Here is a 26,595-nt window from a genome sequence, read left to right on the forward strand (position 1 = left end):
CATATATCACGGAATAATCTGCAATATAGATTAGATTGCTATAAAATTAATACAGTATACATAGCAATAAACCATTGATACGCCATATATCACGGAATAATCTGCAATATAGATTAGATTGCTATAAAATTAATACCGTATACATAACTATAAACCAATGGTATGGAAGAATTTTTGGCCAGCTCGCTTAAGTTGATGAATCATTTTTTTTATCTTTTGTTATAAAAGAACATTATTTTTAAACATTTATAAATTTGTATGAAAATTAATATTCATATTTTGTTTTAGCGTGTATTATGTATTTACAATTTTGATTTTTATGGTTAATTTTTGTTAAAAATAATACACAAACAAATTTACACTGTTTAATCATGTATATTGTTTTCTCTGCTATAAAAACGTCAATGAGCAGTCGCATAATGTATCGGCGCACAGGTCTAAATATAGCCAAGGGCCTACAATAAGTGGACTTAAAGACTCTCTCATTGGCCTAACATATAATGATCTCTGATATATATATATCAACCAAAAACCTTGCAACAATTATAGTTTATTATGAAATTTTTATATATATAAATATTACATAAATTATATAAAAAAAATTTTATAAATAATATTTAAAAAATTATATTAAAAAAAATAAAATAATAATTCTAAAAAAAACAGATTTGCCAACAATTATTATTTTTTAAATAAAAATCGCACGATTGTAAATAAAAAAAATAATATAATAAATAATTGTTTTTAATTGGTTCAGCGACATGTCGTATTATAAAAACGGTAAAAATTATTAAATGCTATAGAATCACGTGTTTAGGGTGGGGTGACAAATCGGCGGATGCATGGTTTAAAAAATGATAGCCCCGGCATACCGCGCGGTGATATAAAGGGAATAAGAAAATAAATTATTAAAAATAAGAAGCATAAAATGACATTTGAGTATTCATTTCACAACCCCCCTTTGCTATGCCATCATATTTATAAACATATGAGCGAATTTAGAATTTTAATGATTATTAAATGCACAAAAAATAATACGAGGATAAAAGCTTTGAATAACATTTAAATGAGAGGCAAATATTGAGATTTTTTTTGAGTAAAGATAACTTCAACTACATATTTTTTTTTAAAATACATAAATTAATGGAGGATTGGCTGTTTCCGGTTTTAATGGCAAATTTAACTATTCCGATTTTTTTTTTTAATAAAAAAGACCCTACTTTATTTCATTCGTTCGTATCGTCATTTTGAGATAGAATCTGGTCAAATATCTGTAAAGGATCTAAGGAACAGGTTCCGAAGCAAGTTCTGACACTCTTCAGATCACCGGCATTATCATCGAAACTGTCGAAGCGGTTGTTGCCGTTGCTAAATTTGTTGAGGTCAAAATTATTATCGCGAGAAGTGACCTGTATATCCTCTTCCTCGTAATCTCGGATTTTTTTGAGGTGGTGGTTGTAAGAAGACTGTGGCTTTGGCGGTCGGCAGAAAAAATTGTCGTTGAAGTTGTGGATATGATTTCCGCCGTTCTTCACGGAATCTTCGCGTTTTTTCGAAATATTTTCTACGCTTTTACCGCCACGGGGGGCAAAGTTATTATCATTTATTACGTTGAACGAATTAAGATTCGCGGAGAAATCGTTGATAGCGGCGGTTCCCCCGGGGAAGTTTTTAAATTTGTCGGGCTCGAACCTGCTATGATGATTGTTGAGATTGTTTTGGTTGACGGGATTGATGTTTTGGTTATTGGCGATGTTGCTATTATTCGTAAAATTCTTGAAATTAGGAGCCTTAACCCCTAAGCTGTACTTGCGATTCCTGAAATGATGTCCGCTAAATTTATGACGAGGTTCGTAATTGCTGTCTAAGCTGAGGGCGGGTGAAGAGTCAACATTTTTGGGGGCTGGTTCGGTACAGGAATAAATAAATAAAAAAATATATATAAGGTAACCAAGGAAAGGAAAAAATGCTTGAGGGAAAGAAATTTCTTTTTTTTTTATTGATTAAGGCCAGTGGGGATGCCAAAGATCGAACTACAAAATTATCCCAAGATTATCTTACCTCGGTGAATATATAAATCAACTTTTTCAAGGAATATGGAATATCAAAGCGGGCGTTTTTTAGGTCATAAAAAAAATGTGAGCACGGAAATTTTCGTATAGATATATTCTATAATTATCTAGATTGTTATAAATGTATATCCAATATGAACTAAAGATGTGTTAGATTTTATAACTGTATTTCAATCTAAGTCAGCATGTTTATAACTGTTTTTGAAAGGGTCCCTACTGTTGTATTTTTTTTTAAATAGTAAGGTTCTTAGTTATATTTTTTGTAATGTAATGACAAATAAAACTTACATTTTTTTAGAAAATATGTTAAATATTTAGGTACACGCACTTCATTCATTATCTGTACATTATGATTTCCCAAATTTAAGAATGCTCTTTATCTCCAATAATTTAGGTTTTGAAATTCCTTCTTTTTTTACTCCTCTCGCAAAATAATTTTTTTTTAACCGTTTTTTTTTAAAAAAAAAAATATTTTCTTAAGGATAATCAAAAAATAGATTTTTTTTATTACATTTTCCGTTTTGGCTCTGGAGTCTTTCTAAAAATATGAAACTAGTCACGATCAGAAAAAGGGGGGGGGGGGGGAAATGAAAAATTTAAATATCACGGCTAAGTTATTATTAAGTGCATATTTTCAGTAAATATTTTTTTTTAAATATAGTAACGGATATCGGCAAAAGGAATAGTATAAGATCAAGTGCCACTCTAAATCTCGTAGCATAAAATAATTCAATATTGATTTTGATGTGGGTTTCAACATAAAAAATAAAATAAAATTAATAGTATATTATATTAGATTAAATAAATAAAAACCTTTTAAAAAGGTTCAAAATTCTTTTTTATATTATATGTAATAATTATTGTTTTCAGGGCCGTAGCTAAGAATTTTATTTAAAGAGAAGGTGGGAGGGGGGGGGGTGTTGGGTGGAATAAAATTATTTCTAAAAAGATTATTAAGGAATTATGATAAATAGTCATACTTTAAATTTCATATTCATTTTAGAATTTTAATTAAGGGATTGCTAATTCAAAACACGAGCTCAATGTCTATTTTTGCTAATAATTACTTGTAAATTGTAATCCTTTTCTCTTAATAAATGTGAAATAAGTGATGGATTACCAATACTTTTACTCGTGGAGTAAAAAAAATATAGGCACAGGAGTCGACTTGAAGACTTGAGTTGACACTAGAGCCAACTAAATCAAGATGACTAATATATCCAAAACTCATTTTGAAGTCAGCTGTGACTAAATCCGACTTCTCTTCCAAGTTAAGATAATCAAAAAAAAACTTTCCCATTTAACACCAATCTCGCCATTTAGGGAATCTGAAAATAAAATCTCTCAGGAACCAATTTTATAAACAGGAGGAAATAACTTTTACAAATCATAGTAAGAATTTTAAAAAAAACTTCTGTCACTGGAATTTCTTCGTCTGTTCATGGAGGAGGATTTGTAAAGATCCAAAAAACTTTCTGAAAAAATAAAATAGAATCAAAAAGGTTATTTATAAAAAAAATATATAAATTTTAAACCTTCGTTATTCGTATTGGACTGAGCTAGCAATGGGTTACGGTAAAAGGCCTGCAGCTGTGCGTGCAAATTTTGAAACGTGGGTCTTTCATTGGGTTCCCAGATCCAGCCTTTTTGCGGATACATAAGAGAGTGATTATAAGAAAAATAAAATAATCTTGATTAATGGTTATACAAGACCGATTCATGATCCGATCCCTTAAATTAGCATGCGGATCAGACTTGGCACGTGATATTAATGATTTTTTTCTCATTTCTCATCCGTCTTGTAGAGAAATATCTTTTATTACTACTAGATATCCAATAAGTTAAGTAATCTAATCTCTATTGGCTCTGTGCCGATTCAAGAACCTAAGTCCCTGCAATCCCTATTTTTACTTATAACACCCCCTGATTAGTGATCTCAGCATTCTACACATCTATCATCCAAAAAACTAGAGATTTATAAGATCGGTCGGAACCCGGATCTTCACTCTTTGGATCTTGTCAGTTAATTAGTCGGTTCTCAACCAGTTTTTTTTTTAAATTATTCAAAAATACAATTTTTTACAAATATGCGGCCCGACTTTTAAATAAATATATATTGGATTTGTCGAAAAAGCACGATATTTCAACGAAATAGAAATTATGGGCGTTTAAAGATAATAATTTCCTGAAAATAATTTTCATTTAAAAACAATTGTAAGGAGAATAAAATAATTTTCGATATACGAGTCCGTCAATCAAGGTCCAAATGTTAATAAATATTTTTTTTTTCAGTAAAATCTGACAGGTCACAGCCGGGTAATCAAAATATTTTTGGATCCGGTTCAATATCAGTTTTAAAAAATGGATCCGGTACAGCTCTAAATCAATATCTTATCTTGCACGTTGGTCATAGACCTGCCCAAGATGAGCGAACGTCTTTTTTTTCTGTTTTATAGGTTATTTAAAATCAGAGACCTAAATGAAATTATTATTACATTTCAGCATAAGGGAGTATACGTTCTCTGGACAGGTGCTGGGTCTTGACATCCTGTAATCCTTCTCCAAGAATTGCAAGACTTGACTCAATTCCACGGAAGGGTATGGCTGGCTTCCCATGCTAAATATCTCCCATAGTAATATGCCAAACGCTTTTTTTTGTTTTGTTTTAAAGTAAAAAAAAAAAATATGGTTGATTAAAAAAAAAATTTGCATACTGTTTTTATTAAGTCACATCATTTCATTGACTGAATATGAACAAGGAATTATTCGATTCGAATGAAACGAATATTCGGTAAAACGAATATTCGGCAAAGGAATCTTTCGATTCGAATGAAACATATTCGGCAAATTATTCGGAATAATGATTAAATTGTAGAAACTAATTTGCTGTGAAAAAAAAATCAAAAATTAAATTTATTTTTTGCCTCGAGTTCATTCATTCTTGGCAGTTACCCGCTACCCATTCAATTTATTCCCTTCCCTTTCTCCCGCTTTCCCATCCCCCGTTCCCTTCGCCGTTTTCTCTCCACTCTCTACTAAAAAAAATTTACAAAAATATAATTCAAATTAATACAACACTCCTAACCCCAAACGTCGGATTTGGCTGAGAATTTGTTACGCGCCAAGCCCTCGGGGGCCGTCCATTTTATGGGAAATTTGGCGCCGGGTTTAGCGCAATAAAAAGCGGTTTGAGGCGAAAGTTTTCTGGCCAACCCAAAATCGGCCACTTTGCAGGTAAACTTACTACTGGTCGTTTCCCTGTCGTTATTGCTAATCGCGTTTTGGGTGGGTGAGTGGGTTTGTAACAACACGGGGTTATTTGGCGAGCTGGATCGGGAAACTAAAACGTTTCGCGCGGCTAGATCTCTGTGAGATTCGAAATTATTTTTAAAAAAATATAAACCTAACAATAAAGATTATCTGTTCAAACTCGTGTGAAACATCATTCAGAATTTGTTAGGCCATTTTAGCTTTTAAATACATGATGAACTATGTTTGAAAAATAAAAATTCCCGGGATAATTTCTCATTTTCAGTTCCATTTTTAATATATCAACAGATGTAATATTGGATCCCGATTAGATATACAACATATGGCCACACCGGTCAGAAGGGTATATGGCTCTTCTTCGTTTTATAGGTCTAAAAATTAAGTTCTTTACAGGAAATCCCCTTTAAGTATTATCATTTAGGAGTCCGACCTGTCATTCTAAATACATTACCTTCATAATTCTTTTAATATCCCCCCCCCCTTCGATTTTTAATTCATATGTTATATTTATTTGTTTATTTTTATATAAATAATCTATATAATTTTTTTTTACTTTAAAGGTGTATAAATTAGAAATTTTAATAGTCAATCGAAAATGAAATATAATGTAAAATATAGGGCTGTGCCGATATTTAAAGTTTCCCAAAAATATTGGATCGGGCCGATACGTGTAAAAACCAAGATCCGTTATTTTTACTAAAAATGCGATTCTTAAAATTTTTGAGTAATGAAACTTTGAATTATTATTACATCATATTTATTATTTTTTTAATAAAAAAAGTTTTTTAAAATTATAAATTTCCCAGAGTTTCAGCGAGTTACTATTTTACACTAATAATATTTTCTAAATAATATTTTTTTAAACAATGCAAATGTTATTTATTTTTTTAAAATAGATTTTAAAAGTTTTTTTTATAAAAATAGAAAGGAACACCCAAAGTTTTTATTTAATTTAAATTTTTAATACTTTAAATAAAAGAATTATTTTAAATATGGTTTCTGAATTATGGAAATATTTTAAAAAAGGTAAAGATAATTTTGCAAAATGAGTTATCTGTCTGCGGAATTCTAATTTCATGGAGAGGAATACTGAAAATTATTTTAATCTAATAAATTATAATTTTATATATTAAATATTACAATTTTATAATTCATACCAACATAAAATTGATATATTATTATATTTATTTTATCTATTATAATATAATTTTTTTTAAAAATTATTGTTGAAAATAAAAAAATTAAATTAAATGCATAATTCTTTTGCATAAAAAAATATTGATTTCTTTTTTAAATTTGGTTCAAAGAGGGGTGGTGAAAAATCAATATAAATATCGGATCAATATCGGTTTTAAACCAATATCGGATCTGAGAAAAATATGTGGATCGGCATAACCCTAATAAAAAAACATCATTTTATCAATATACAGCAAGCCAGGCCCGGCCTGGGTACATGGGTGGGGCTGTATTTTAATTTTTTTAAATATACCTTAAAGGGACCTGAAATTTTTTAAATACCCGGGCCGGGCCTGAAAAATAAAATCCGGGCCGAAAAGTGCATCCAAACCTTGCTAACATCTATGAGTAAAATATCCAGGCTCGCGTAAATCTGAAAGTGAAGGGTTAAAATGACACTTCGCGAAGTGAGATGTTATATATATAGATTTTTTACTTGTGACAAAAGTAGGTCTAAATTATTATATGGTTCACGTTATTATTTTTTCTTTCATTTTTGTCGTGGAGACAAACCGCGCTCATCTAGTTCCCCGCAAAATAAACCTTCTGGGGTGAGGTGGTGTCGGTATTGAATCTCACTTTGTTGTCTCTCGTTAGCATTGGTGACAATTATTTCTAAAGTTAGAAAAAGGCGGATAGCCATGCTTACCCAATAGTTCCCGTTTTTGAGTTCAAATATTCCGCTTTGATCGTCGATATCAATTTCAGACGCTATCCTACAAGATAATGTGTCAGCTGTCCTTGCTTGTACGGGATTCAATTGTGGCTCTTTTTAGATCTGACTCATTGAGTGAATACTTTTCAATTGAATTCAAATTCAAATATTCACCAATCAGTGAAACTCGATTGAACATTTCAGACAAAGGTGTTGTTACATGCAGAAAATAATCTTCTATTCATTATTTTAACCCTATACTTATTGCTTCCTCAATAAAAGCTCCTTTAAAAGTTGCAAAGTATACATATTTAAATACAAATCATCGTCTTGGATATACCGATTGAGACAGATGAATTTATGAGTTGAGAAAATTTACCCAGATTTTTTAAAAAGTATCAAAAAATGTTGTTTAAAATTGTTGCTCCTATAAATGAGTAGGAAATTCAGATCTAAAAAAACATGACCAACCAGAGCCATAGGATCCTGTAGGAACAAGCAAGGCAGATTACAAAGTAGAATTGACAACGATGATTAAAAGCGGAATATTTGACAAAAACGCAATACTTTTGTTAAAGCTCAAGTCGATCAATTTTAATTCAAAAAAAAATTATAATCATATTTATTCGTTATAACTACGATGACACCTTTCAATCATATGTAATGTACAACTATCAAAATAAGCTGTATTATTGTATTCTCCACCGAGAATTCGAGTTAACTGTGAATAAGGTGCCATGCTTATAATTTAATTAACGAAAACCAAACAGTCATAAATATATTGTCGGGGAGTTAATAATATATTATTAAAATGCTCTAATAAAAAGTGATATTTACAAGGGTACGGAAAAATAGACCCTCCCTAAAAGATTATAAACATACTAAAAGTTTTTGTTTAGTGTTAAAACATCCCATCTACGAGGCCCCCTTCCCTACCTATAACATAAAACTGAGCAAGGTACAGACCTGTGAATATAATTCCTGGTTTCCAGGTAGGCCATGCCAGAGGCTATTTGAGCTGACATATCAATCAAATTCCTTTCCGTTTCGGCGTTCATCAACGAAGAAGCCTAAATTAATGGCGAATAAAAAATAATAAAATTTTGATACAAACATAACAAAAAAATTTAATTATTATTTTCTAACTAAGTGTTGGGGGGGGATTAAATAAATATTGGCTTAAGGAAATATACAAATCTTGAATGGCTAGAACTATACCACTAAATTCTAACATATTCTAAAAAATTGGTCACCCGACCTGAACCGAACCTCTAAAAATGGCTTGTGAACCGGTTATAACCTTTCGATACAACTCTTTTTAAAGATGATAACTAATCAGTTTCGATCAAAAAAATGTACGAGTAATTATTGTTCGAATAATTTTTCTATATTGCTATTTGAGGGTGCCTGCTAGCCAGGTTGGCATAAAGAAGTGTTCTCAGAGCTTAAAATTTTATTCTTCCTATTTATAAGTTATAAAATTGACAGAAGAGGATCTTGTAAATATTTAAATAGTATACGGCTCAATATATTATGCTTTAAAGAGAAAAGGTCTGAACCGGTTTTTAAGGGTTCAAACCGAACCGTTACTGTTAGGATCCCTGGTTAAATAGCATTGCAAAAAGTAATGATACTTTAAATTTAAATAATATTCAAATTTTACGTACTGGTGGGCTAAGGAATAAGAATTACATAGGTATGTAATTTTATTCTGAGAGCTAAATTTTAAAAAAAAAACCGAAGGTGAAACTCTGTTGGTGGAAGTTGCAAATGACGAAAATACAAAATTGCTAAGATTTTTTATTAGTTTTTTTTTAAGTCTCCGCTAGAAGCAGGTGGCTGTTTATATTTGCGGGAAAGGATGAGAAACATATATAATGCCACAGGGGATGATATTGGTTAGGCCGTCGAATCTTAGACCATCATCAGTTGATAAAATACAAGGTTCTAGAATATCAGGTACCACGAGTCTTTTTTTTTAAAGGAGGCTCATTAATTTACTTATAGAAGATGCTATGACGCCCATCTTGGCTTTTAGAGCAATAAGATCATGCATTTACTTGGAGGTAGCGGTTCATGTAATGATGAATTTGAACCAGGCCACAGCCCAGTCTATATTCTAAGGTCACTCTAAGTTTTTCATTGGCTGCGAGATTTCTCGGGGTTTTTGCTCGGTATGGCTATTGTTTGTTTTAAAAAATTTATTTTTTTTTGCTAGCCTTAAATTCCAAATAATTTTCCATATTTTAAAAGTAATGTAATCACCATACAAAAAATGTGTTTAAAAAGTTTTCGATTAAGTCACTGATTAGATTTTTTTTTCTCTCTAAATTCTGAGCCTTCTCTGGCTATCGTAAAACCCCATATTTAAAAGATGTTTTGCGTAAATTCAAAAATAACTTGTATTTTAGGGTAAATGTATAACCCCCCGTCCCCTCCTTCCTTTTCCAAGGTTGCCATGGTCGTGAGCATGAGCAAGGCGCTCTTATTACCCGACCATGCTAAAAATTTGGCATCCGTTTATGATAAGAATTATTTATATTTATTGTGGATTATTAGATAATTACTTGTTTTTTTTCCTCTTATATTTTACAAATTTAAAAAGTTAAATAAAATGAATAATTTTATTAAAAATATAAAATATTTTTAAAAAATTGAATATTTTTATATAACATATAAATCGAAAATTATTTTTCAAATTGTTTCGGGAAAACTTATCGCTTTAAATTTAATTGACGATTAATTTATATTTTCCATTATTTTGAGTGATACGGAAAGGGGACTTTGTTAGAATGTCCATTTTTTGAATCAATTTTTTTTTATAAAAAAAAAACTTGTTAACTTGTATTTATAAATAGACGTATTAAAACCCAACCCTCAGGTCTAGTAGATTTTTGACAATCAGTAATTAATTTAAAAGCGTCATATCATATATGGTTCCCTAATCATCGATGCGCCTAATTATCAAATGTCAAATGGGGCAGCAGCATTACTATTATATAACGTTTGCAAAAAATATATATAATGGCGCGAATTGCCTGATCGATAAAATCTGTGATTGAAGCAAGGATGATGTGCCAAAAGTATTGTATTTATAAAAGAGAAAAAGTATGAAAAGGGGGGTAATAAAGATTCGAAATTCAGTTAAGGCATAGATTAGGTGGTAAAAAAAAGGAAAAGATTGGGGAAATAAGTTATAAGAGCGAGGGGGGCTCAATTGTAGATTAGAATAATATATAGTAAATTAGAATAGGTTAGGTAAATATATTGAAGTTACATAACTATTAAGCCACGAAGTCGAAATTGGATATTTGAGGGCTTCGAGATACATTTGATAATAAGACCCAGGCAGAACCCGTGGACGGCTATAAAGATAAGCTCGAAGAATAGCCCCAGATTGAACACCGGAGGTGCATAGCGTTGCAGGAGAGAGGGGCACATTATAAACCGGTGTCTACAAAGGAAGGAAACTGGTGGAGGGCAGCGATTATTAATGTCGAGTGGTGGTGGGGATAACCGGCAATCAAGCATCGACGAGTGGGATAACGGAGAAGACGGAAGGGCTGCGAGCGGCCACTTTGGACATGCGAAGGATGACTGACGAGTTCCCAAACCCGATATCCGAAGAAGTAGTGTGGACGGCCACATGACCGCGCGAAGATGTGGAGAGTGCGATTGGGAATTGGAATCAAGATGAACAAGAGTCAGGCGGAGGGACCAATGATGATCCCAAAGGGAACATAGGATAACCCCACGCCTGCAGCATTGAGTCAAGAGTGATTGTCCGGCAGAAGATTTGGAGGCCACTTATCTGATACCCGAGTTTGTAGATTGGCTGGAATATGCCATATCGGATTCGGAGTTAGTTTGTACTGGGCAAGGACAATGGGTTTTTGCGAAAGGGGAGTTGTGATGATATATTATATGACATTGTGTATTTTTTTTGTAGGGCGATAATTATTTATATTAATATTAATTTTGTTTAGTTCTTTTTGTTGCAATAAAAATTATGTTGTCGTTATTAATAAATATAACTTTTGTTTGTAGAAATATATATATATATATATAAAACATAACAAAATATTTATTATTGTCCTTCCAAATATTTTTTCCTAGTGTGTAGTTTTAAAAATCAGTTTCGCGTCTGTAATCGTACCAAGTATCAAAATAAAGGTAAATATAAACATAAATTATTACCAAAGGGAAATTAACCCAATATAAACAGAAGAAAATCATCGATTCCCCTTCAAACAAAATAAAGTACTTCCCAGTGTAGCATTTAGTAGTCTCCTCTTATATTTTATTTTGCTTTTTCTTCAATTTATATGTATTATATATATATATTTCTACAAACAAAATAATATATATTTATTAATAATGATAACATAATTTTTAATTGCAACAAAAAAAAATTAAACAAAATAATATTGATACAAATAGTTATCGCTCCAAAAAAAATATCAATAAAAATAATTATCGCTTTACAAAAAAAAATACACAATGTGATGTATTATATCATAACTCCCCCTTCACAGAAACCCATTGACCTTGCCCAGTTACAAACTCTATCTCCGAATCTTCTATGGCATATTCCAACCAATCTAAAACTCGGGTGTTAGACAAGTGGCCTCCAAATTTTCTCCCAAACAATCCTCTTATTGAAGTGATCCCAGGCGTGGCGTCACCCCATGTACCCATGTTCCCTTTAAGGTCATCGTTAGTCCCTCCGCCCAACTCTTGTTCATCTTGATTGCAATTCCCTATCGTACTCTCCACATCTTCGCGTGGCCGGCCGTTCACACTACTTCTTCGGATATCGGGTTTGGGAACTAGTCAGTCATTCCTCGCATGTCCAACGTGACTGCTTGCAGCTCTTCGCCCTCTCCGTTATCGCGATAGTCAATACTTGATTACGAGTTATCCCACGACCGTGTGACGTTGAAAATCGCTGCCCTCCACCAGTTTCCCTCCTTTGCGGACACCGGCTTAGTGCACTTCCTCCTGCAATGGTAGCACCTCCAGTGTTCAATCTGGGGCTGGGTAATTCTTCGAGTTTGTCTTCCTAACCGTCCACAATGATCCAGGGTCTGCCTGGGTCTTATTATCAAATGTTTCTCGAAGTCCTCAAATATCCAACTTCGACTCATTTCCATCCTAAATTCATAGCTTAATAGTTATGTAACTTTTATATATTTACCTATTCTAATTTACTATATATTATTCTAATCTACAATTCAGCCCCTCTCGCTTTTATAACTTACTTCCCCAATTTTTCCTTTTTCTTTTCTGTATACCACCTAATCTATGTCTTTAGTTTTTTTAAAAAAAATACTTTTTATGTCCCCTGCTATACTTTTTTTTCAAAATAAGTAATAAACTTTTAGCATATCATCCATACTTTTCCCAATTCTAATTTAATCTTAACTTTCCCACTATGATTTATTACCCTTCTCTTTCATAAAAACAATACTTTTAGCATATAACCCTTACTTCTGGGTCAAACTTCTGTAAATTGATTCACTTCACGCGTTTAAGGCATATGGGGGTTATCTTTGAATCGTCTATTTTATATAAGTCACATTATGCGTTAAAAAATTGATCCGAAGATTGGCATTTTAACTTAGTCCCTCTCCATCATTTGAAATAAATTATAGGTATCGATCGTTCACATCATTTATATTGAATTTCTTTCATAATTTTTCTTTCTTTCTTTTAACAATCGTTATTTCTCTCTGTAAGACATTTAATCGTTAAAATATCAGTGTTCAGGTATAAGAGGAAGATCATGTGAATAGATTGCAAAAGCATAATTTCATAAAATTAAATTGAAACTTAATAGTGTAAATAAAGAGTTTAATCAATGAAATGTTTATAGGGAAGGGAAGGTTTTACTAGCTGGCTATCATCATATAAAGCTGTTGTAAAGTTTTTTCTACTTTATATGTCTTGAAGGTAGCTTTGACAAATTTAAAGGATTCTGAAGATTCTGCTACTTCTACCAGGGCAAATGCTATTGTTTTTAGAATAGAAAAATCTTATTTTATCACTTTGTCTTTCGGGTAAAATATTATTGACAACAAGTTTGGGTTGTACAAATTTGCAAACCATTTCGAAGGGTATAGTTTGCAATAAATCAAATTCAATTGGCAAAAAGATAACCTGATTGATTTAAGAAGTATAATTTAAATTATTCTCTTGAATTATTTTTTATTAAACCTAACAGATAATAAACACTGAATCTGTTAATGTTCTTTCAAAAGCACAAAATTTAATGAAGTGGAGAAATCTATCCTTTTGATTTTGAAAGTTCTAGAGTTCAAACATTACAATCCAAAAAAGAGGAGGTGTACATACTTTCATTATTAAATATAATATTTTATTTTAGCTAATAAAACAAGTTTATGCTGTACTTGATTCGATCATTATGCAATTTAATGAAAGATTCAATGATGAACCGATGAAATTTTTTTAGATCAAAAATCTTTTTTTTTTCACCAAAGGGAATGGCGGAAGAAAGTGCAGGGGCCCATTTAAACCTACCCTGTATAATTTATATATATAGTTCTCAAACACTCAATTTTTAGAGAGAGCTTCTGGGTGTTCCGTCCTCAATATTGGCTAATTATTTTTTTTTTTAATTTTAAATTAAATTATGTCCTCAAAAATGAGAAAAAAATTCCGAGATTAGAAAACTCTTAATAAATCAATGGAACGATATTTTAAATCCTAAACTTGTTTCCAGAACATTCTTTTTTTTATATCGAATGATTTTTAAATAACTGACCGAATTTAGCTTCTGCACGTACTCCAACAAGTTGCCGCCTCCCATGTATTCGGTTATAATGTAATAAGGAGCGCATTTGATACACACACCTTCGAGATTTTAATATATTTTTAAATTAAAAAGTAAGTTAACTGACTTAATTAAAAGCATTCCAGGAACAAAATTCTCATAGTTCTTTCTTTCTTTTCTTTACGTTCTTTCTCTTTCTTTCTTTCTTTTTCGTTCTTTATTTTTTTTTTCTCCGTTCTTTCCTTTGTCATTTAAAAATAAATAAATAAAATGCTAATGTACCTAGCAACTGAACCAAATTTGGGTGCTTCATTTCTTTCATGATGCAAGCTTCTTGCAAAAAATCGTTAAAGGCCATCGTTTCTTCCTGTAAAAAAAATATGGCGAGTATTAAAAAAAATTCTTAGATATATTTTAGATTTTATTCATAAATTCACTCGTAATTCAATTTAAAATGCCTTGATTTCAGCTATTGCTGTAAAGAAAACCTTTTTGAGGATTAGGTTTCCATTCGTTACTTATTTTTCCTTTTTTCACAAGATAAAGAGTAACAGTAATGTGTTCCTTTTTTTTCAAAAGTAACGAGTAATGGCAATTTTTAAATTAACGTTTATAAGGACTAATTTTAACCCATCCGGTGAGCGAGGTACAGCAATCTAACGTAAAAACAGACCTGAAATTGTTTATTGAAGGTTATCTTAGAATCCTGGTAGACACATATATATATATATATACACTTAGAAAATTAGGGAAAAGATATATGCTGGAGGATCATTAGACCGGTAATATTTGTATAGGGTGGAATGCCGTGATTACGAGAAACGGCTTTATGTATGTTCTAAGATTAATGGGAATGCTCACAGCTGGATACTAGTGTAAATAGAGATTGGGGCGAGTCAAGAAAGCGAAAGGGATCCAAGAATGGGTTGGCAGAACACAGGGAAAATAAAAGAAAAGAAAACATAGCGTGGCTAGGAGAATTTGAAACGTAAGCGGAGAGGGGGCGCTGAAATCTTAAGCCTAACGGATGATATAGATGTCAAGGGGAGTCAAAAAATTGATTCCTTACTTTTAAGGTTTTAACGGCCACCTTGACCAGACTCGATTGATTGTTCGCGGAATTGCTAAACAGATTGGCTTGATAAACATCGCCGTATTGGCCTGACCCTAAATTGTAAAAAATAAATAAATATTTATTCTGTTATTAAAATTTTAATAACTAAACTATTATTTTCCATTTAATTTTTCTGTCATTCCTTTTATTTCTAATGCTTTTCGTTTCCTAAAAAGGGTTTGAGAATCTCTTTCCTACTTGATCAACACGGGAAACACCTGCCCAATTAGAGCACACTTTTTAACGACTAGGGAGTAACTATTATCATTTTTTTTGAGCAGATATCGGGAAGATTTAGCGCTCAACTAATAATTGATTACTGATTAACGCGGTTTTCGAACCCAATAATATTAAAATATTGGCGCCATTTACAACAACTAGCTTAGAATACATGGAACCAAAAAAGAAACAATTCTATTTTTAAAAGAACTAAAAGTGAAATGAAAATAAAAAAAATGCAGTGTTCTAAGTCTCTGACAATAACCTTTCTTGTAAGTGTAGTTTAAATATGATTATAGGGGAAAAAAATAAATATATGTATTATACCGATTTTGTGTTTAAGCGTGATAAGATCCCGATCCATCTCTAACGCGTTCAACCGTCGGCTAAGCTCATCATTGCAATACTCTGGCGGATGAATGGATTTTTTATTAGGGTCGCTCGAAACGGGGTCGTTTCGGGGAATTAAATTATCTTTGCCCGCAGCCTCTTTACGATGACTTAAACTTTTATCGTTCCCACCACCGCAACCGTTTTGCAAGAGGGACACTTCGCCACCGTTGGTAAGGCGGAGGGCGTTAGGAACAAAATGGCTACTAACACCTAGATTGGCTGACGTCGAACCGGGGATAGGGTAGTTGTTAGCGACGGAAGAGGGTGGTAATACAGGATAATTTTTGGTTAGGGGGTGCAGCAGGGGGCACACCAAGCCATTGGCCCGAAAAGAGTGGTGGTGAATTAATTCGGCCAAAGTTCCGAAACAGTTTTCGGCTACTATAAAGTACTAGTTATTTTATTTTAAAAAATATTTAAATAGACATTTAATGATTAGTTATGTTTAAAAAAAAAATACTATTGATATTTCCTAGGCATGACTGGGCACATACCCTCTCCTTAGCTTCCCCAACTTTAATTACAAATAAGGAATAGAAAGGTAGCCAATATTCTTATAATTCCAGCAACTCTTACCTCCATTGGCAAAGTGAACACAGACATTAAAAATTACTTTATTCTGCGTTAAATCGCTAATCGATTGGCCGATCTTTTTCACTTCTTCTTCGTCGCGTTCGTAGCTATCGTCGCTTGTCTTACTCTCGGTTTTCCCGGAATTATTGGCGCCAACTTTGCAATTCTTGTAATTTTTATCGTCCTTGTGATGATTGACCCTGTCTAGCTTGAGGGCGTGGAGAAACATATCGGCTGACTTTTTGGGGGCCGATTTCGAGTCGAAACTCGTGGAGTTCGAGGTACCGCCCGTTTGTCTTTGCGACGCGGGCACGCACGACGAGGTAATGGACGTGGAGGATGGGGCAGAAGATGAACCCGTGTTATTGATCCTGTAATGGTAGACCTTGTCATTGAACCTCAGGGAGACCGAATATTGACCCGGAAGTGATTCGCTCTCTCTCACTATGAAGTGGCCGTTTCCGGATCCCGGGGTAGATGCCAAAAGTTCTTCCGCCCTTTTGCGAGAGAGGGAACCATGGTACCAAGGGAACAATCTAGTAGCATCGCGAACAAACGAATAAAAAATTGGTGAATAATATACAAAATTTAAAAATTGTCAAAAGCTAAATTATTGTAAGGCGTAGGTCCATTGCCTTCGCTAGTTTTCCAAAAAAAAGGGTGAATATCTAACTGACAACAGCTCAGTAAAGTGTCCATCTAAATCAATCAAATAGTGTATAACGATGGTATACGAAGCAGCTCTCTCTCAATCCCTCCAAATGCTTATAAAAATTCAAAAAAAAAAATTGGCCAATGTCAAATGGATCATAGATATAATGATAACATATGGTTTTAGTGAATGTTCATGGCTAAGATTCGGTAGTATCTAAACCTACCATGTAAATTTCAGACAATTAATCGGTAGAATATCGTTTCAAAATAAAATTGATTCAAAGATTCACGTTTTAGAATTTTCTCAAAATCTTTAGGATAGGTGCTATACATACTCCAATACATTTCCGGCATGATCAATTTTTTTATAAAATTTAAAATTAGCAAAAAACCTGAGTCAATGAAGCCTAGCCCTGAATTAACTAAAACATTACAAGATATATATATATTGGTCATTTTGTATATTAATACTCGTCGCGGGTATCTTTGAGGTCGTTGCAGGCGGGCGATAAGAAATTGGCCGGAACCCAGCCGGTCATTTGAGCGGCTATTTAAAATAAATTATAGCGTATTAGTAATTGAATAATTCATGATATTTTCGTCTATTTATTTCAGCTAGTAACATTTTTAAAAAAAATTCTAAAAAAGATTTAAAAAAATGTTAATAATCTTCTGCTTAGCTTTTAGTTATGCTAATCGATAAACAAATTTATATAATTTTTTTTTTAAATGGACGAATTAAAAGATTGGTGGCCATTTTGGAAAAATCAGAAAAAAATAATTTTATCTTATATCAACGTGATGTGAGCAAGGTTCAATTAAAAGAATCGGAAATATAATAACTTTTCATATTTAGACGGATGTGATATGATTACTTTTAATAGGGGTTTACAAATATCCCAAAATCCTACCTTCAGCCTCTTCGTGGGTGTGGAGGGGTGGCAACGTCTTTTTGCGGCTAATGGAGGTCTGACGGGGGTGTAAAAACCACCTAAAGGGAGGGTCGATGTCAGGAAGGGCGTCCGATTGTAAAAACCTTGCTACAAAATTTCCTAATGATTTAAATCAAAGAGGTAAAACTGGCCAACCTGGCTAAACCTGGAAATCGCCATCAAACGGAGAAGAAGAAGAAAAGGATTGTATAAATAATAATAATTATAATTATGCTTACATTTATGACAATCTAGGGAATTAGGCGCTTTGATCATGTACCAATCCTTCTGTTTGGACTGACTCACGTATTCGAGTATTTGACCTGGTCCCATTAAAATAAAATAAACATATATTTTATTATGAATAAGGAAAATATTGTTGTATGCGCCAATGACATTCTACCTAGACCGAAGAATTCATATATGGTGCCAATATGAATCAACGGATAGCAACGCCATTTTGGTTTCACATTTGTAATTAATATCAAAATTCAGTTTCCTAATTGAAACCGATCGGGTAAATTAAAAAATTTACCGGCATAAAATAATGGATCCTGGTACATCTCTAGTATATATATATAACTATATGGGAAACCAAAATGGCGTATCACCTCCAAGACTCTTCAAAGTGCGTTTTAATGAATAAATCGTCGGTCGTATTAAAATGTAATAGGCATTCGATAGTAGTGACTGACTCTACGGCGGAGAACTCCTCCCGCCACTAATTTCTGATTTAGGTTTTGAATGTGGTACTAAAATGTATGGTCATTTTCTCCATTATAACGGGTATAATAACCCGGTTATAAAATTAAAAAATATCGACGGTAAGAAGGAAGTGTGAATGTGAAGGGTTAGTCGTGTGTAAACTGTCAAGGCTCCTAATCGTGATTCGGTTTCCCGACACTATACCAAGAAGAACCTAGAACTTGTTTTATTTTTTTAGCGTTCAACCAGAATGGAGGAAGCAGGACTGAAGAAGTGCGACATATTTTGCCCATAAAACACGGAAACATTTATGAGAATCATAAAATGTAATTATTCGAGGAACAATATGCAACGGGTCAGAAAATAATGCGCATTCCAACCTTCTCTTCGAGTCCCTATTGTGATGCCAATCGGTCCGTTAGCTGACAATCTCCGAGAACAAAACTTTCCTATAGGGAGGATTATACAACTTCTAATACTATAAGTCGTAATTCTCTATCGTTATTTTCTTTTACTTCTTATTTGCAGCAACGATTTGGTAACCATAAAATATAGTTCATAACTCGATGGATTTTCTGGGAATAAAATTATAACGAAGGTCATATTGTGCGCGTGGTATATTTAGGTAACGGGTAAAAAAAATAATCCGATTCGACTCATGCGCACGTCAAGAAATAATTGTGAAGCATTGAGGCGCGAATTAATTTATTTCCGCCTTCTTCATGTTAAGATGTCAAAAACCAGGTTTCGCCGTATTCTAGACAGCTAAAAAATCACCTTACGGTGTTTTTAAATTGGATTGCTTAGTTTGTTAGCTAAGTGGAAATTTGTTTTTATAGGTTTTGAAAACGTTCACAATTGCGCTTAATCATGGCGTATAAATTAATCAGTGGTTAATATTGGAGCATATTTATATAATTTTTACCGCATTTCCTACGCAATGTAAGATAACCTGAACAAACCCCATTAGATATACATCGTAAAATTTTTTCGTCTCACATTTCTCCCAAGTGAATTTTTTTTTCTTCTTATTTCGTATCTCGAGAATCGACGTCATCAAAGGAACGGGCCACGTGACCGTCAATCGTCCGGTCTGAGCAAATCAGTTTTGGCGAACCCGAACAACCAATTATTTTTAAAAAAATAAACACATTTCCTATGATTAATTTACCCTAACTTTTGCATTCATACCCCGGTCTTCCTTTTCGTTATTTTTTTTTGAAATCTCATCTTGAATATTCAAGATGACGAATCTTAAAATGATGACGATGATTTAATGAAGTGGGTGTGGGTGGTATCGAAACATGATTAGAATAAGAAAACTTTTGAAGCCTAAGTAAACCGGAAGAGGCTAGGACCGAACTTCGACGACCATTAAACTAGTCAATTTTTAAGTCTAGTAGAGGTGCCGATCAAATTCTAAGTAACGTGGTACTTCCTTTCCCGCTAAGGGTCCTTAAAAAATTTTCTAAATATATATTTTTTTTTAAAAAATAGACACAACAATTTGGGGTGTCGAGTAAAATGTGCTGGCCATATTACTCGCATATCTACTAAAAAAGGGATTCAGGCGTCCGCTGGAAGGGTTTTTATTGATAGACGGAATGTCATTCAGGTAATTTGATTGGTGGTGTTGCGACAAGATGGTGATTGGCAGTATGAAACACTCGTTCAAAAGATTCGCCGTCGTGCACGTTAACAATCGCGACCTAACTGTTTTTCATTATCTATCTCTTTATAATATTGTGTGCCAAGGATTAAGAATGGTTCGCGTAAGATGAGGAGTTCTAAATTTTCGAAGATTTCTATCATCCTTACGCCCCCCCCCACCCCCCCCCCTAAGGAGTATGGAGTAGTTACTCAAATATTTTTGAGATATAAATTATACATATCGTCGCTTGAGAATTAGATTATTCTATATCCACTCTTTGTCAAAATTGACTTCTTTTCATTTTTTTTATTACATAAATCAAGTTTTTGATCATTAAAAAAATCCGAAATATTTATAAAAATAACCAAAATTTAATCCGATAACAAGTTTAGCTAATTCTCTTGAAAACAATAGAAACTTAAAATTTCTCGCCCGCTAAATTTCAAAAAGTGGAGTTGGAACAATCTAATTCTCGGGCGATAATACAAAAACTTTTCGAAGAACCCATATAACTTGTTTTTATTAAAATTCAACCGATTCCTATGGAGGAACAAAAAAATAGATAGATCCGATATATTTTTAAAAAAATTGTTCTCCAGTAAAATTACAAAAAAGTGGAGTTGGAACAATCTAATTCTCGGGCGGTTATACGAAAACTCTTCAAAATACATGTATTTATTGTTTTAAATTAAAATTCAACAAAATTTTTCAGGAGGAACAAAAAATATAGATAAATCCGATATCGAGGTTTTTATTTTAAATAAAATTTGAAATGAAATAAAATAAAAAAAGATTGAATGAATGAATATTTAAACCTTTTTTCAAAAGGAATTGATTAGGCGCGGTGACGTTGTAATCGTAAAGCAAAACGAGTTTAAGGTTTTTCAGACGTTCCTCACATCTATCCACTGGAGAATCTAAATTCGGGTAACAAAAATTAGGATTTTTAAATCATTCCAAATGTCAAATCACATAAACATCTGCCCACCCCATCCCTGTCAATTTTAATAAAATATTTATGACGGTAACTTATAGTTTTCTATATAGTTGGATAATGGCTAAATGTCGGCTCGATCTTCAATCGCCTACCGCAAAAAATCCGTTTAAAATTACGGCGTTTTTTAAAAAAATTTAAGCTGCTATCTTCTTAGAAAAACCCGGGGTAAAAGAGATAGTTTTGGCCGTAACCCCCAAAAAAACCAAGTTTTCTAGCTTTTATCATTTTCCTGAAATAATTAGGGGTCAAAAAATGCCTAAAATTCACCATTTTTTATTTTACCTTTCTTGCTCGTCGCATTAATTACCATAACTTCTTCGACTGAACATTAAGTGGCCATCCATGAAAAATTTTAATCAATTTAATTATAGATATTCTATTTGGTTGACAAATTTATCAAGTTTCTATCAATGATATAAGCATGGTTAATTTTTTTTCCCCTTTTAATTCTCCTCCCCCCCCCCTATTTCAGAAATTATAAAAAAAGCTGAAATTTCGTTTTTGGTTTAACTAGAGGAGTGAATGTAACTATCATAATTTTAATTAAAAATCAAGAGGTCTGCCAAAAATTTTTGTTTGTTTGACATGGAATCCTTATAAATATATAGTAGCCAAGGTTTGGGTATTATTGTGAATATTCGTATCTAAAAAAAGGTACTTTATACTTGCAGCTAAGATCAGTGACATATCCAGTAATTTTCTATAGGGGGTGGGAATTTTTTAGAGGGTTTCGCCCCCAAACCCCCCTTCGCCGGCCTTCGGCCGGATCATATCTTTGAGCTATTCTTTTACATTTAAGTTAGGTATATTATATTAAGTAAAAAATTTTTATAAAATTGGCTTTAAAAACTAGCCTCAGCTTAAATTCTCATTAAAATATAAATAGAATAAAAAAAAAATTTTTTTATTGAAAATAATAATTGTTAGTGTGTATAAAAAATATTGACTAGAAAATTTTTTTTTAAAAAAAAACAAGTTTTTATAACTTTCTTATCAAATACAATATTATACAATAAAATTTATTAAATAAATATTATAAATTATAAACGCGATTTTTAAATTTTCGTGAGGAAATTTGCCATATTCATCGAGAAATTGGTTTGTCTTTGGAACAAAATCTCTGTGGGATATTTAACAGATAACCCATTTAGCCGAGATTCGGGAAGTAGTATTTCGGGAAATAAGTTTTCCACCTTCTGCAAACGGTCCTTTCATTCGTGTACATGTTGTAATAGGCAAAATATGCAAGAACATAAAACAACTTCAAAATGTTTGGAAAATTGAGCCAGGGTTTCCTTAAACACCGATTGAGCTCATATAGCATGCTTAGGTAAAAAAGCCAAACGTGACAAATATTTAAACCACAATTGAATTCACGGATTAAAATTGATTTCACCTTCAATATCATAGGAATAAAATTCTGCTACTTAATTATACCAATAGCGGCATCAGAAAACGAAGAAGGTTCTTTAGGTAATAAAATTTGAAGATTTTTATCTAAAAACCGTACTTTAAATAGCGATAAAAAAAAAGTATCTAAGAATGGGATGAAAATAAATATTTTATAATTATTCTTCAATTAAGTCAACATTCATATTACATCATTTGCCTGAGGTGATAGACGAGGTTTAATTAGTGTTAAATCATAAGATTTATAGCTTTCGATTCCAACGTCTAGATAAATATTATGAAAATATCCATCTACCATTTTCGGTCAAATCAATAATCTGAACCAAATCTAAATAATTTGGTTTTTGTAAATTTCTACAAAGTAGTGAGTTATGTGTAAAAAATTTTTATTAATACAACTATAAACTCTGATTGATATTGCAAAAATTGTGATGGGGAGGTAATGGAGGGTGAAATTTCCCTCTTCCCCCCACCCATTGGTTATGCGCCTGGCTAAGATACATGATACAGCTTGTATCTAAAATGCACACTCACCATTTAGGAAGAAACTTTAAAAAAAAAATTTAATTTCTCTTCTATTGTTTTACAATTCCTTTATTTATTTTTTTTTATCTCTATTTTATTTTTCTATTCTTTCCATTTTAATTTCTTATACAAGGTAATAAATAAATTTTTAATTTTATATATCAATATAGTAACTTCTATTTATAAATAAACTTTTTTTTTGAAGGTTCACCAAAAAAAAAAGATAATAAAAAAGTGTTGAAAATAGGATTGATGTAGATTTATTTTTAAAAAAAATAATATAAATATTGTTTACAAATTATGTGACATTTTGTTTAAGTGATCAAAAATTTTTTTTAAAGAAATATTGGAGACCTGCAGTAGTGCCCATTTTATTAGGGTCTCTCTGCAGTTATCCTAAAAGTGGGCCTAATGGCTGGAGTCTATATATAAAAAAAATATATATAAGAAAATTAGGTTTAAATTTACTTATTATTTCATCTCAAATTTAAGACTATACCTAGGTTTGGACCTAATAAATATATTATTAAAATCGTCGGGCCACACTAGGGCTAAAAATTTGAAATTGGAGGGCTCCAACCTGCTGTGTATTTGGGGAAGAAATATTGCCGGATATAGATCCACCAATTTTGAAGTTACAAGATTTAGTCACTCGATGTTTAATTTCAGATAAAAATATTATGCAAGCCTAAAAATTTTGCTCATAGCGGCAAAGGTTTGGACATCTATTTACGAAATCTTGAGGCTTAGGCATTATTTTTCTGGCTAAAATATTTGGTTAGCCAGCTCAAATGAGCCATTTAACAATGCTAGTCAAAACTCCATTTTCTCACAAAAAAATTATTGGGTTCTGATATTTTCGATTTAGAATTCATTTTTTTTTATGAGAACTAGAAATCTAATGTCCCAAATAGATTGATTTTGTACAGCCCAATTTACATACTAGATGAATTTAGGAATATATATTTTTTTTATTTATTAAATCATTTTTTTTTCCATTATAATATTTAATATTACTACATTACGTGGATATAAACTTTTATATTTCTTACGATTATTTGTTATTATTGGGAAATATGTTGATTGATCATATTTGATCAATTATTTTTTGATCAATCACGACTTTAATGAATCAAAAATATTGTCATTTATATCTGATTTTTCATAGTTATATATCATTTATAATTTTAATATTCTACAGATACCTTTTTCCTCATTACCCTTTCCCTCTTACAAAATGTGTATTTATGGTTTTCTGATTATAAATATCACTAAAAAATCCAGTTGTGAATATATAAACATTAGATGAGCAGATCTCTGAACTTAAGTGATTATATGAATAGGCTCATTTTTTCTTAGAAAGCCTTGCTTAAAGACATGAATATCATAAATAATTTAATTAATACAAATATTCATATGGTGTCATTGCAACTCATCATAATATATTTTGAAAATTGTCCATAAGACAAAATAACCATTTTATTTGCTATTTATTAGAACAGAATTCTAAAATAATTATAAATTTTTAAAAAATTTGTTTTTGTAAGAGTGGTTCTGAGAACAACCATTAGAATAGTATTTATCACATTAAATTAATTAATATATAAAATTCATACTTGTGTTTCTGTTAACTAGTGGGGATAAAGCATTGGGATTAAATGGTAATACTTTTTTTTTAGTTGAAAGCAAAGGTGACATGAATGTGTTTGAATTATTTGAAGAAATATCATTGTTATTTAATGAATTTATGTTCATTAATTCTGAGTTGTTTATAATATTGTTATTATGTAAAATTGTGTTATGCTCCAAGTCTTTGCTTTCATAAGATTTGTTGATATTTACAATATTTGTATCTGGATTACATGGGATTATATGGGCCTTTGGTATAGATTTAAATGTATTATGGATTAATAAATCATTGAAATTTCCAATGCCACCAAAAGGAATAGATGATTGATTAAAATTATTGAACCTGAGGATTGAGTCTATGTAAATTATTTTTAATAATAATTATCTAACTACGGTATCATATAATGTAATAAAAAATTTAAGATAAATATAATTATAAAACATAATCTTTAAAATATTCAAAAACCTGGTAAACTATCCTGTTTTTGTGAAAGAGACAACATCAAACGTGAGTTATTATCAATGATATCTTCAAATTCACTTATTCTTGATTTGAGCTCACAGTTCATTTCAGAACTTTTTTGAAAACTCCAACCCTTACTTTTAACTTCTTCATTAGTATTTTGCTTGCTCAGTGGAGTGCCCATACTATGTTTTAAATATCTTATTTGACATTTAAAGGATAATAAAATGTTTAATATTAACGCCAAAAGCTAAACATTGTGATTAAGAATAATTGGCGTATATTATTAATTGAAATAAAACTGTTTTAATGAAATAATATTTAATGGTTACATTTTATACAAAATGAAAAAAAAAAAATTCATTTTCACATTAAAGGATAGTTGTATAAAATTAGAGGTGGAAAAAATGTATTTGGTAAACCCAATGATGTATTGTATTGTATAAATATACTTCTACATCACTAAATAAACCTGAACTAAAATTCAAAAAAAATATCATGGAATATATTTTTGGGAATTAAAATTTCAACCCAGTTTAATGCAATACTAAAGATATTTATGGGATTTTCCTTTAATAAATCAACAAAAATATATATTATATTAAATATTAATAAAAAAGTTTAGTATAAGGTCAAAAACGATTATAAAATTAAGATATTGAAAAAAAATAAATGTAATATAAATCATAATTATATAAAGTCATTAATTTTTTCTGTCTTTTATTGATTGAGATCCAAGTTCCCTTTTAGTGTCAACGTTATAATTGAGAGCAAAATAGCCTACGTCTATCCTAATAGGATGTAATTAGGGGGTTTCTGTCATTGAGAGTATTAAGCTGAGATAGTTACATTTCAATATGTTTAGGGCTAATCTTTGACATAGATAGAATCCCTTGTTAGGATCCTCGGTCCTAACAGAGATCCATTTATCAAGCACTTTAAAGAACGGCATGAGACCCGAACGATGTTAAGTCGTGGTTAATAGTGGTAGGAATGTATAGTTGGCAGGAAGCGATGGCGAATATTTAGCAAGTTTAATCGCGGCCTCTAGTAGAGCATCTCTTTGAAGGGGCATTAAGATCGATTCATGAGAAACAGGTTAGGAATTCCCTTCTCTTCTAAGGGATCATGATAGAATCATCAGTCTGCTTACCATCGAAATTGTAAAGGTCATTAGGTTCGAGGATTTATGAGATGCTGGCAGATTTTAAGGCCCTCCAAATAATATCACTGTATTTTGAATGCCTAATGAATCTGCCTCTACAGCACTTAGTTTACCGACGTTTGAGAGTGGATACAGTAAT

At 31.7% G+C, this 26,595-nt stretch overlaps 1 protein-coding gene across 1 annotated transcript; it reads right to left on the bottom strand.

Annotated features, from left to right (window-relative positions):
* Window positions 1–676: 676 nt before the first annotated feature.
* LOC135926134 (uncharacterized) lies at window positions 677–25,590 on the bottom strand. Its single transcript, XM_065461837.1, has 16 exons — window positions 25,295–25,590; window positions 24,816–25,184; window positions 21,083–21,184; window positions 18,151–18,234; window positions 17,451–17,526; window positions 16,366–16,861; window positions 15,687–16,143; window positions 15,096–15,193; window positions 14,309–14,393; window positions 14,018–14,106; window positions 8,200–8,303; window positions 5,158–5,438; window positions 4,568–4,720; window positions 3,608–3,715; window positions 3,485–3,547; window positions 677–1,903 (listed from the first exon to the last, which is right to left on the bottom strand). Exons 1-16 carry the CDS (start codon window positions 25,473–25,475, stop codon window positions 1,227–1,229), a joined length of 3,423 nt encoding a protein of 1,140 aa, XP_065317909.1. The 5' UTR covers window positions 25,476–25,590; the 3' UTR covers window positions 677–1,226.
* Between the last annotated feature and the right edge of the window lie 1,005 nt (window positions 25,591–26,595).

This window comes from Gordionus sp. m RMFG-2023, chromosome 3 (genome assembly GCF_954871325.1).
Source record: "Gordionus sp. m RMFG-2023 chromosome 3, tfGorSpeb1-WG-v2, whole genome shotgun sequence".
Classification (NCBI taxonomy): domain Eukaryota; kingdom Metazoa; phylum Nematomorpha; class Gordioida; order Chordodea; family Parachordodidae; genus Gordionus; species Gordionus sp. m RMFG-2023.